At 40.7% G+C, this 13,423-nt stretch overlaps 1 protein-coding gene across 2 annotated transcripts in view; it reads right to left on the bottom strand.

Annotated features, from left to right (window-relative positions):
• Window positions 1-9,866, bottom strand: part of rhbdl3 (rhomboid, veinlet-like 3 (Drosophila)) — a 75,236-nt gene extending 65,370 nt beyond the window's left edge. Inside the window, exons 1-4 of one of the 2 annotated variants that reach the window (XM_086296137.1) lie at window positions 9,744-9,866; window positions 8,347-8,523; window positions 7,607-8,149; window positions 7,011-7,034 (exon numbers count right to left, since the gene is read on the bottom strand). In XM_086296137.1, coding sequence (XP_086152263.1) covers window positions 7,011-7,034; window positions 7,607-7,747 — 165 coding nt within the window. In that variant the 5' untranslated portion in view covers window positions 7,748-8,149; window positions 8,347-8,523; window positions 9,744-9,866. The remainder of the gene's footprint in view (window positions 1-7,010; window positions 7,035-7,606; window positions 8,150-8,346; window positions 8,524-9,743) is intronic. The other variant, XM_086296138.1, reaches the window with a different exon arrangement.
• Between the last annotated feature and the right edge of the window lie 3,557 nt (window positions 9,867-13,423).

The raw sequence follows: 13,423 nt of genomic DNA, 5'->3' as shown, positions 1-13,423 counted from the left end.
CAACATGATCTTCCAGACAAAAAATAGCTTATTGTGAGCTGTGTCAGCAGTGACATAGACACGCACTCGGCTCACAATCACAATATATGTAGCCTTGCTGAAAACAATACCTCAGGCTCCTTTATCAGCCACTGATTTGATGTTTTTCGTCTGTAGCCCTTCAGTTTTTGGGCTGTTATTGTATCATTGATGAGCTAGTGCATGGTGATGTGTGGATCTGTGAACAGAGCTAATGGAAAGAGATTAAATAAAAGCACTGATGAGCAGACAGAGACTGAAGCCTTGTCACATCTGCAGTGTCATCCACTTAACTCTGATGGCAAATCGCATTTCAGAAGAACGAGACAAGAGACAGAGAGGTAATAAGTGAGATGAAAGAGAACGTAGAAAGCAGACCAGTCAGGGATGATTTGTGAAGAAGCCCCATCAGAATGTACGCACTGGCATTGGTCCTAAAAGGCAATAGGCATACCCCGCCTTCTTCACTGCCCTCCCTTGACTTCTAGTAATGGATTTACATTCTCAGGACCGGTGTGTACAAATCTACTAGATGCACATGCATACAAACACACGGCATATGGAGGTTGCCAAATTACCGAGCCATTCAGCTATCAAAAGAGACACCTCGGATTCATGTCACTGCTGTGTTTTGCACACTGTAGCCAATTACAAATAAACCGGTGCATCGTCTATCTCTCATTTACAGATCGACAGACAAGGCGGCTATTTTTACCTCTGCAAAAAAGCAGAAACTGTTTTCACACTCCGCCAACTGGAACTGTGCCTTTCATTAAGGAAATCTATTTAGAGCTGAGCAGGGGAGCGGCAAAGGAGTGGGGGAAAGATGAGCACTGATTAAATCTTTCAATGAAAATGTTTGAGGCTCTCTCTGTTATTTCATCACCGCACAGGCCAGGCGCTTTGCAATAAAAATGAGGCGGAGTGTATTTTGCTTTCAGGATCCTGAATCGAGACAACACACTTCAAAAAGTGTTTGTCGTTGGCTCATCTCCAGGACTCAGCTGGTGTCAATCACATGTGTGCCGTTGGATGAGCAGGTCAGCAAACTGTGACCTCGCCATCTGTGTATGTGTCAGAGGCAATTAGGCTCATAAACACATCAGGATACTAAAAATAATGTGGATAAAAGAGAGAAACACTAATAAGTAAATTTATACACAGAAAGCAATTAGAAGCTAATTGATATCAAGGACATAAAAGGTACAAATACAGGGAAAAAACGCCTGTCCTGGAAATATTTTGGTCAAACATTGACCATCTGATCTAGTCTCAGATTTCTTGAAAATGGGGAGCGGCAAAGATCCTTATGATTTATCCTTTACAGTCTGCGGGTGCCATTCTTTGAAATGATGCAGGCCTTACCCTCTTCAAACACAATACCTAACTACCACTAGATTCACTCACTGCTGTTGTCTCATTGTCTAAACCTCCTTCTGTTTTTAGTGTAAGTAAAACTGATGGGGCGTGTCGAGACATCCTCTCCCTGCATGCACCGCTAATAGCAGCTGAGGCTTCCCAGTTGGCTTTCCATTAAGTGCCAGTCAACTGGGTGGTGGACCATTCGCTCATTTACTCAGACAACATGATATCCTTGTTTCCTATGGTGTGCATTGTTTCAGATTAAGTGGCAACAGAGTTGCTAAATATCACCTTTAAGATTTTTGCTTGATAACTTGTTTATCTGCATACTAGAATTAGGTGACCTCGTGTTTGAATGTTACTTAACACTAATTATAAGATATGTGTCTGTGCAACGACAGCATCGGCGGCCAAAAATTAACGTTGAGCCAGAGCCCAAATCCAGTATATGATGCTAGGAGGCTACGCCCATCATTCACAAAGTTCGTGGTTTCCCCTCGATCAGTCATGCTTGACATCTTTTAGAATATACGGGTCATGAGGAAGGAGGCACTAACCAGCAGTTTACAGGAAAATATACACTAATGTGCAAAAGTATTGAGCCAGTCTAATTTATTTGGATTTTGCTACCATGTAGTCAGACTTGCTTGTCATTTTTATTGTTGTTGAGCAATAATTCTCCACACTTTCCTGAAGTTTTTCTTTTGACATATCCACTTCTTTGCTTATGTTCAAGTCAGAACGTGTTGCCAATCCCTATACCTGGCCATTTTCACTGTTAAATCACTTTACACTGAGCTGTGAATCATTGAAGCACAAAAAAGGAACCTAAATCAAGGGATGAACCTTTTTTTCTAGACTTAACAGACAACTTAGCAAAGAACCAATCTCTGTGTATTTAGGTATTTCGTTATTTGCAGCATGTCGCTAAAACACAAAATGTGTTCCAATTATTTAGCTGAATCTATTTTTTTAAATTCCAAAAATAACATCATCTGATACTTTTTCTTCACCAAAAACATGATTATTGAAGAGCCATTGATCAATATTTTTGTGTGCCGCGTGTCACTAAATAATTTGAGGAAACTGGACATGTGAAGGTGAAAAAAAGACACTACAGAAGATGAGCAGTATCTTCAAGCCACATCCAAAAGAAAAACAGCAACAAAAAATAATAATAACAATCCAACAAAGGCCTTGCTAGAGTTGGCCCTTCAGTTGATCCATCTATGGTTCACTGAAGCCTCATCAGAAATGGTCCCAAATGAAGGATGGCTGTCAAGAATCCATTCTTAAGGAAGTGAAACAGGGAGAAAAGGCTGAGGGATGCCAAATGACACACAAATTGGACTGAAAATCACTGGTAACAGGTCTTATGGAGTGATGAATCCAAACTTGACATTTTTGGTTCAAATAATCAGAGGACTCAGGAGAGAAGCCCAACAGTGAGAGTCTACAGCCATCTGGAAAACACGGTGAAGGCTCGTTCATTTTAGACAGTGGGGTTGGGGATCTTTTGAAATTGATGGATTTATGAATTCGGATTTGACCAAATGCAACACCATCTGTAAACATTGTGATTGGCCATAGCCTTATCTTTCAGCACAATGATTCCAAACGAACTGCCAGTGCAGTAAAAACATACCCTGACAGAAAAGCACACAATGGAACAATATCAGTCATTGATTGGCCTCCCCGGAGCTGTGACCTCTCTGGGATCATCTTTACAGAAAATGTGAAAGAAAAAAGGCAGCCAACATCCAAAGAAGAGCTTTGAATCTCCTTCAGGAGGCCCGGAGAACTGTTCCTGAAGACTACTTCCAGAAATAAGAAGAGTTCAGGCTGTGATGAAGAATAAAGGCAGTCATACCACATACTAATTTCAAGCTCATTAGAACTGAACAAACTTTGTTTTTTCCTCACGTTTTGATAAATAACTGTATCTACTTCCCATTTTCCAGGAAGAATAAAAAGAAATGACATGTACTGTATACTGTATCTCCCCAGCTAGACAACCTTCCTAAAAGAACTATAAGACATTGATTTATGTGGCTCCAGTCAGTTGTTTTGGGATTTTCTTTGCCACCAACCATGAAGTTAAAAGGGAAACACTTTCACGGAAAGTATGCAGACATGTGAAAGTGTTTAATCACTAAGCTCCTGTGGGCGCATGCCTGGGGGATTTTCGAAGTGGCATTGGGAGCATGCTGTCAACACAAAGGCATCTGTGGACACACTTATGGATTGCACATAAACAAACACACACACAGAATCAAAGATGTATTAGTATTCACTGACAATTTATGAGAATTGACAAACAATCCTGTTGTGCGTCTTCAGTCGAGAGTTAGCTAAAGAAAAGTTTCTAAAGAAGAGGAAGACAATCTATGGTTTGTATATATCCTGCCTTTACAGGTGCTTCATCTCATTTGAGCTGAGCCACGTCGCAATCAGTACATCTGGGGACTTCTACTATCAGCAATCGCAAACGCAGATATAGTCCCAGCCCCGGTAAATAATAACTTTGAGTCTTTGCTGTGTGTACGTAGCTCTTCACAATCAATATTGTAAGAAAATCACCATCTAGGTCAAGACAGCTAAAGGAGAGAGACGCTTTTTAGACACTTTTTTTACCAGCGGGTTGAAAAAGAAATCTTTAGCGCTCCCAGTCACACATAAAAAGCCATCTGATGTGCCTTCCCTGGCTGAGCAAAACAAATGTGTTTCCTCCATTTTACCGTGTGATTTAAACATGCTTAATATGGTTTATCAAATAAATCCTAGACATAAACTGGATTGATTAAATCCACAGAAACCTTCAAAAAAAGAAAAAGAAAAAAAAGAAACATCATTATCTGAGCTCTGGTGTGCAAATCAGTCAGGGTAGAAAGAAGAATCTGTAAAGGGCCCTTTCTTTTTCTTCTGATGACATGTGCCGTGTGTAATCACGCTACAATGACTGCAGCCTTTTCAGATTTGTGTGTCTAGAGGACAAACAGAGGCTGGGACACTTTGATTATGAGGGAGAGCGAGGGCAGTGCAGCTGCTGTCCGCGCTAACAGCATCTCCTCTGCTTCATTAGATATCGCCTGTGTCTGTGTTGAGTCTCGATGTTTGTTTCAGGCGATGGGAAACATGAATCAAAGCATTCTGAGGTTTGCTCTCTTGCTTCCTGTGTGCAGAGAAAGAAAGCACTTATACAGCAACAAAATCCTCTCCAGGGACTGGAGAGAGGAGTGAGGGGGAAACAGAGCAACGCAGCACTTTGATTCCTGTCCCCAATGGTCTGAAATCCAGAAATGATAGCTGTATGTACAGAGTCACGTGGGAGCTGGTAAAATTGATAGGATGGCAAAGGGTTGTTTTTTTTTACACAGCTCAAACTGCTTTAAAGAGTTGGGAGCAAAGCCAAAGAGTGAGGCTGAAAAGAATGAGAGAAAATGATCCTGTAGTTTCTTTGCTGTGCAAACATCACTGAGAGAGATGACAGGATAAAATGCGCGCTGTCGAGACCATACAGAGGTGTCAGGACTGATTAACAGAAAAGATGCATCATTGTCCTCAACATTAGACGCTGTATTTTTAGCTGATTTGTAACATCTAGTTATTAGAAGGTGAGATTTTCATTCGTGAGGCATTTTCAAGTTTACATACTGGGATATCTTTTAAAGAAACAAATGTATACAACCTGTCAGCCAAGAAAAACTGCTCTTTTTTTTCCGTTTAGAATCGACAGATGTTCTCAGCTGTCCTCAAATACGATGATAATATGTTATAAACGTGAAGAAAGGACTTTGTTACCTGTACTTGATTGACCTCTTACCGGTCAGTCCACTAAGTCATGACTTTTCTTTGTTTTGAAAACTTGTTTGGTGACCTGTTGCATGTCACACCCCTCTCTTCCCTTGTTCCACATCTCTGAACCATACATATTTCTATTCATTCACATCTTATATTTACCAAATAAAGTATCCAACACATGAAATAGACTTCCACACATACAGATGAACTTTGAAATGTGTATCTTTACTCATAAATCTTTGGATCTTGCTCTTTGTTTTTCAGTAGCTTTCATCTTTTGTTCCACATGCAGTAACACGGGCTGCCAGGGTGGATTAAAAGCCTTCTTTTCCTGGTCTTCAGTGGCCCATCATTTCTCTTGTCGCTTCACAGAAGCTGGGGGTCCCCGAGGTCAGCCCCTTGACAAATGGACCAACTCATTGTGTGAACCAAGAAGGAAAGGAGACCGAAAGAGTGAAAGGATATTTGTTGCTACCACGGTGAGTAGAGACCCTGCCATTTGCTTTTTTCTGACCGACGCCCACTTGAGGAAACTCCAAGCTGTGCAGCACACATGGAGACAGCGGCTTGAGAGGCCCACTTAATGCCGCCATCACTTACACACACACACCATAATCCCACGGGACCTCTGTCTCCCCCTTAAAAGTGAGGCTGACACGAGCCTCAGTCTCAACCCTAAAAATCCCAGCTGACCACTGCAGTCACGCACACACACACATAAATATGCACACAATTCCCCACATGAGAAAGTGGGGGGCCCTATGCCGAGCAGGTGATGCAGTAGTCGCACACACTGCAAGCTGTGTGGGCATAAGTGTGCGTGTGTTTGTGTGATAGAGGGGGGCTCATTTGCCGTCTGTCAGTCCTGTCAGACCTGCTGCTTGCATGATCAGCCAGTCGCTGTTTCTCTTCTCCTGGGGTTTCTCGGTTGTGTGTGTCTGTGCATGTGTGTGTGCATGGTGGCATGTGTTTCTTACAAGACTGCTCTGACTCACAGATCAATCCATCCAGGTGTATCGTCCTAATTGTATTACTGGGGCCGATATCAGTTAATGACACAACCACCACAGCCCCCTCTTCTCCACGAGTTTGGTTTGACAGCGATTCAACCTGGTTACACATTATGCCGTCATACCCAGCGGGCGAAGGATTTAAAGCTGCACTAGGCAAGATTTTGATCTGAAAATATATTTATCAACTCATCCTAATTCATAAACTGGGACTGGAGGGAAAAAAGACTCAGGATTCAAGTCAATTAACCCCACGAAACTCTGATGCTACTTTTTTGTGGAACTGATCAAAGTTTAGCAGTATTTTGAAACTATAAAAAATATTAAGTAGGCACTTGTGATAGCTGAACAGAAAATATTTGCATCATATTTCTAAAATCTAAATTTTTTTTTGTTGCTTTTGTATGTCATTTCCTTTACCAGTTTGCAAAATCCCCCAGCGCAGGTTTAAATCACTTCTGTTAGTGATTAAGCCACTGTTACAGCACATTTACAATGATAAGGTCATGATCCATGGGCAATTCACACTAAAGCGCACTAAATATGGAGTTTTTAATATTAAATATCGTTGCCTCTGGTGCAATCCTGCAATCCTGATCTTGCTAAATCTTTCCTATGTTTCATGACCTTTAAGCAAGACAATGCCGTTTTTAACAGATTAATATATCTGTGTTGCTTGGAGCGGATAATAAAGATTAAGACATAGGTCACCAACAGTTCACACACAGATGAGCACCTTCAGAGACAACACAGTTCCACGATGAGTGAAACATGCATATGAAAAGTCAAGCCTAAAGGACTAAAGGTTGTGATACATACCTTGTCAAACAGAGACTTCCATTGCTGAGACAAGTAAAAAGAGAAAAAGAGCGTGTGAAGCAATGAATAAGAGGAATAGATGGGAAGAAAAATAAACTCAGAAACAGGTACCAGACAGGAGGGAAGCACCTGTTTGATAATGATGAATCTCGGCCAAAAGGGCTTCCTTCACTAAGCATTTGCCATAATTGCAGTCTTGCGATCACATGCAGCTATTATCTGATCATTACAGTCAATGAGCCGCAGCAAAAGATAACAAGGTACCAAAAGTGTGCCTCATTATGTGTAAAAGGTAGTATGCTGTGAGCGTGTGTCTTTGGAAAAGATGAAGCAAAGTGCTGGGTGCTTTTACTAACTCGGCTCTCAAAAGAATAAACAGTATTTTAAATTCCATCTCGTGTCTTTGTAAAACGCTTGTTTTTGTCAGTTGTGCCACTGAATTTAGGGACAAATGACTTTCTGAAATTAATTTTAGAGGGACTGTGTTTAACTTCGCTCAAAGAAAAAGAAGCTGAAGGTCCTGATTCATAACTGTGAAAATGTCAAAAGGTTACAGGGGTCATGTGTTCACTTGACGCCACATTGTGTAGACCTACTTCTTCTGGAGCCACTGGGATGACTTCGGTACTTTCCAAAACCTCGATCTCCTCGCCTTCTGCGTTGGCCGCCACCGCCGGAGAGATGTTCACCGGCGCCTCCCGGGTTCCGCCTGTCATTCTCAGGCTGCTCTTCTCCATACACCCACGGAGAGCAGCGATGCGGTCCTTAGGAACGACTCCACATGCTGTAGTTTAAAATCCCATGCCCCCGCCGCGATGAATTAAACGTGTGCGCACTCCGGTTATGCCCGACGCACTTTCACATAGACAGAGCAAGCAAAGCTTCATCCGCAAGGGAGAAGTTGACGTCTGACAGTTTAGTAAAAGCCAGTTAGGGGATAAAAAAAGTATCCATACAGTGTCACACAATTTGTCAATACATCGTTAGTCAGCAGTGACAAAAGGTTTTCAGAGGTGGAGATGAGTCTTTCCGCGAAAAGAGGCGACGATCCAAGTTTGCGATGCTGGGGACGCACATTGGCAGAGCGAGTCTTCTCACTTCGAGAGGTGCGACGCAGCAGCAGCAGAACGCAGATCAAACTGAAAAAAAAATAATTACATCATCAGTAGTGACAACAACATGAAACCCTGAAAAGGGATGACGACATCGACCTATGAAGTCTCGTATGGCCTCTCCGGGCAGAGGTAAAAGTCTACTTCAGAAGCGTGGGCACATGGCACACTGGGAGAGAAGTTCAGTTATGTGCCAGCTTCTTTTTTGTGGTGCGTCACGTTACCTGGCACGCTGTTTTCTGCCGGTCGACGGCGCAGAGCGGGAAAGGCCGTCTGGTTTCTCCACCGTGCGCCGTGCAAGAAACCTCACTAGGGGGCGGGGGGCACAAAACGACCGCCTCAGACGGGATGGTTGGATCAGCTCCAGGAGACGCCGCGACTCTGCTCCATCCGCATACGTCCTACCAGGCACAGAGGGAGTGAAGAAGAGAGGGAAGGTGGGGGCGGAGAGATAAGGGAAGGGAGGGAGAAAGGGAGAGATTTGGCCGGCGGTGAGGAGGGATCACCAGCCACTGCCTCTCGGGGGTTTCGAGGAACTCTGGCTCCCTGAGCGAGCAGCTGGCTGTCGCTGGCTCGTGGGGTTTAGGGTGATTTGTGCACGATCGTAACGACTTGTGTTCATCTTTACTGCTTAAGTGTGACCATATGGAATACAACATGCTCATTTTTTATTTTTTACTTATTTTTATTTGTATTGTTTGTGGAAAAGTCTTGTTTTAAAAGACTTTTGTAGCTGTCGAGCACAGCTGTACCCAAAAGACAAGCCCCATCCACCCAACAATTAGAACATGCACTTGCCCTAATCTCTTCCTCCCCGTAAAACATTAAGGAAGCAGATGGTTTATTTTGGGAAAACACGATAACATTACTAAGCAAAGAATACTTCTGGAGCAGGCAGGTGTTTGTTCTTAAGCAATTTGCTCCCAAAATATAAATATTAAGCATAAAATATTCATGCAAAAATAAGGTTTAACCACAGAATCTTCTGAGGTAAAGGTAATTATGCGCCAAAAGCTGACAATTACTCTTAAAAATGATGGAGAATACCAGAGAGAATCACTGCATTGTAATCCACTATGTGTTTTGTTTTCCATGCATACACTGGTGAAGAAATTCATAAAGTTAAGTTTATGACACTTAAAATTTCCTAAGGGAGGACCCTCGCTTAATGTCCCACCATATGCTCAAATAAAAACTACAGACATAGTATCTTGGTTCAACATTTCCCTGTTAATATTTGCAGCTAGAGTGAGCATTTCACGTTTGGTCTGATCCATCTAATCTAAAACAGTCCATTCATTTAACTTTATTTTTATAGCACAAAATTACTGTAAAAGTCTACATTCACGATTTTATTTCAAGGTAAAGATTCCAAAAAAATCTCGAAGACAAACTCAACACAACAGTAAGCAAGCACTTGGCATACAGCTCTATTGTGCTATAAACACTAATTAATCATGCCCCAAAAAACAGCATACAAAATCGCTTCAGTCTAAAAGCGGGAAGGAGGGAGTGTCCAAAGCTATAAATTCCGTTTTATTTAGAGGGATATAAAATGTCCCCTCCAGCCCGCAGCTACAAAAAGCAGGGGCCCCACCTCAGACAAACACATACCAATTACCTGAGGAGACATCAAACAAACATAATAGTTGGGTGGAAGCCATGTATGAGGAGAAATTATGTGGTCTGCAGTGTGTGGGTTGATCAGTATCCATCAAGTAAACCTCCCCCAGGTACTTCGTGTTCGCATTACCATGGTAACCACATGACCAGTTGATATTTTTAACCCTGGGGGTCTCTCCCTGACTCCCACACAACAACGTGGGATTAAAGCTGAACTTTGTCATGTTGCTTAAAAAAGGAGGAAAACAGAATAATTGGTCAAAGGTCACCAGACCCAGTGTTGAGATTCTGTATTCTTATTTTGTGCTTTTTGTGCACTGGAGAGAAAAAAGTTTAATGGCAGTTTTTTGAACTTACTGTAGGTTGCACAAATAATTCACTCTTCATTACCTCACATGACCATCTCCGTGCAGGTGAAGCAGATGCATGAGCGACACCTTACGATCTGATTTGCACTTCTATTTATATCCTGAAGCAGAAACACAGCCCCAGACCATCACACTACCACCACCATGTTTGACTTTATGATGTTCTTTTTATAAAGCAGCATTTGTCTCTTCAGTCTACAGAATATTTTCTAAAAGCCTTGGGTATCATCAAAACATTTGATGGGTTTTTTACAAATCTGAGATGAACCTTTGTGTTCTTTTTGGTCACTAGTGATTTATTCATACTGGATCTCTCCCATGGATGTGCACTTCTCTCTTGTTGCTAAATTGTGAACACTGAACTGAGGCAAGTGAGGCCTGCAGTTCTTTAGATGTTGTTCTGGTTTCTTTGATTTGTCATTGAGTCTCTGTTGTTGTCATTGTCGTAGGATGGGCACTGCTGGGAAGCTTCACTACTTCACAAAGGTTCACAAAGTTTGGATAATGGCTGTCTCTGTGGTTCGCTGGAGTCCCAGAGCCTTATAAAAATGAAACGCTTTTTTAGATGGATTGATGTCAATGACTTTGATTCTCAGCTGTTTCTTTAGATTGTGGCATGATGCTTTTTGAGATCTTTTACCTGCTTCACTTTGTCAGAAAGATTCTGTTTAAGTGGCTTTAATTAGGCTTCAGTGTGGCTAATGAAATTAAAGTCAGCTTTCAAACAAACATGCATAATCACAGTTAATTGTGGGAAATTTGTTTTTCACACAAGGCTGACGATGCACTGAATTGTGACAAATATGCAAAAACCTAAGAAATCAAGGAGGTGGTAACTACTTTTTCATGACACCCTGTCTTATTGTAAAGCTCAGCCAGAATTGATCTTTTCAACTATAAAACCAGGCATAAAATCATAAAAGACACCAGAGAACCGGCAAACTTATTGTCTCAACAGCTGCAGACAGCCCAGGAATTTCCATTTAAAACAAGTACAAAACCAGCTTTGAGGTGGCTTTCACAGGTCATGTGTTAACATCAGCTGAAGAGCTGTAACCCAAGAGACAGAGGGAAAGGACAGAGGTGATGAGGAAAGAGAGTGTGAAGAAGAAACAGAGAGAGACAAGATGTTTGGTTAGAAAAACACCTGCTATGTGGGGGAACTTAGCTCATCTATAAATGAAGACCTGAACTGTATCACTTTCTTTTCGCATCCGTGTAGCTCAGGGCTGTTTGCAGGCACCAACTGCTCTTTATTAACACCATTCCTGATGGTGTGAAAGTGTTTATTTGCACTGAAATTAAAGTGACTGAGTGAATCAGTGATGGACTCATTGATTGTTAATTATTTAAATGTTGTTTTTCTTCTCTCCATTTTTATGTTTTGTATTCATTTATTTATTTGTTTGTGTATTTTGCATATCCCATACTTGCAGTAACAGATGCTGACTAAGTTTAATTAGGTTAAGTGTTTTAAAAAGTTTCCATTATTGAGTAGTTTTAGCTACTATGACCACTGTCTGCTGTAGAAAACACTATTTTTTTTATTTAACTTCATATTATCTGTTGCTATAACTAGTCTGCTATTTAAAATGTATACAAGCACATTAATTTTAGCTAGACATTTGAACTAATGGCAGAAGTTATTTCACTCATTTATTCATTTGCTTTAACCAAGAACATCACAAATCTGTTATCTTTTTATATAATATATAAATATATAAAAATATATATAAGAAAAAAGACTTAAAGACTTTAAAACAGTAGTAATTAATAGAAACTAAAATTCCCAGAGATTTAAACGGAAACTCCCAGGAATTTCAATGTAGTTTATTCTGAAATACATACCAGAAAGTGCACTGGGATAAGGTGGTACTAATTTGGGTTTTTACAGGAAGGAAGAAACATTTTGATTGTAATTTTGGGTAGCAAGTAACTTCAGGTATTTTACAGTAAAGAAGAAATAAACTACACTGTATGTGACTTCAAGTAGTGAGTATCTTTAGTTATTTTAGCTGAAAAACTAGCAACAACATTAAATATATAACTATGCAGATTATGGAGTGACTTAGAGTGTTTGACCAGTCACCAGGGTAAAACATATGACAGTCAACAGTTCAAATGTTGTGGTTCACATTAATTAGGTGGTTAATATATGCCCAGCTAATTCTTGCTGGTGCCTCATTGGTCGATATGTAAGTATGTTGAATCTGATGTTGTATATCATTGGTTGTCTTTGGTTGGTTGCCTAAGCCACTTCATAATATGGCCCTTTCCCTAAAACATGCAGAATATTACTTTATTTTTCTGCTTAAAAAAACTGAATTACCTGCTAATTACCTGGTAATTAAAATCATCCATCCATCCATCCATGCTTGTAGGACTTTAAATTACTTACAGTATAAATTTTGCTTTTTTCAAACTTTGTAGAAAAACAAAAAATTTGAGAAAAAAATATTGAAATTTTCTAAGCCACAGCCCGATCAGGTTTTCAGTAGGAGACATCACAGCTAGAGAGTAAGAAGTAAGGCTGTTATTCTAAGCAAAGACAGGTTTTCTCACGATTCAAGTTTCTCAGAGAGCAATAACGGCGCTCTCTGCAGAGCCGCAGCAGACAAAAAGACAGCACATCGAGCTTTGTTCACAGAGACATAGAAAAGTACCTTCCACAATGAAGATGAGACACCAACCAGAAAAAAGCAGTCAAAGGAAGGCTGCCTCAAAGTAGTCTCTAAAGACAAGTAGTGATTTCTAAGTTTCCCTTTAAATGGAGTTTAAAGTTTTCAGTGGGCTGTGATATGCCAACATTTCACAGCGGATGACTGGGGGAATAACTAATGAAGCATACAGCATGAGATATTGCTGCGTATTGTGAAATCAATCCTGTGGGGTTCAGTCATCTGCAATGGATCAAATTCACCAAGAAGCTCTACTTCATTATTTAGAAACTTCCAGCAACCTCTGGTTTCTGTCCTTATGCAGTTTATGATGCTAAACACATCTCAAAGGATTTATACATTTTCCAGAGGTCTGGAAGATAACTTCAGAAGTTCAGCGTCTCTTATTTAATAAATCTAGGATAAATTATGGTTCAGTTTAAGCCTCTTCTGGGGTGTAGGGAGATGCTACTTTAACACAGTACTGGGTCTCACTTTAAAACATTCTGGGAGAAAAGCCCTCCACCACATTCCTCATGAAGTTATTCCAAATAGTTACAAAAAATACGCAAATTTTTTTACCAAAGCCCAAAAAAGCCTGCAGAGATTTTTCATCATTATAATTCTGTTAAATTATAAATGAGTCAGAATGA

Source organism: Aulonocara sp. 'chitande type north' Nkhata Bay, linkage group LG6, assembly GCF_057382095.1.
Source record: "Aulonocara sp. 'chitande type north' Nkhata Bay isolate Kocher_YH1m ecotype deep benthic linkage group LG6, A_spYH_male_GT1.1, whole genome shotgun sequence".
Lineage (NCBI taxonomy): Eukaryota > Metazoa > Chordata > Actinopteri > Cichliformes > Cichlidae > Aulonocara > Aulonocara sp. 'chitande type north' Nkhata Bay.
This window is presented reverse-complemented; position numbering and strand designations above follow the sequence as displayed.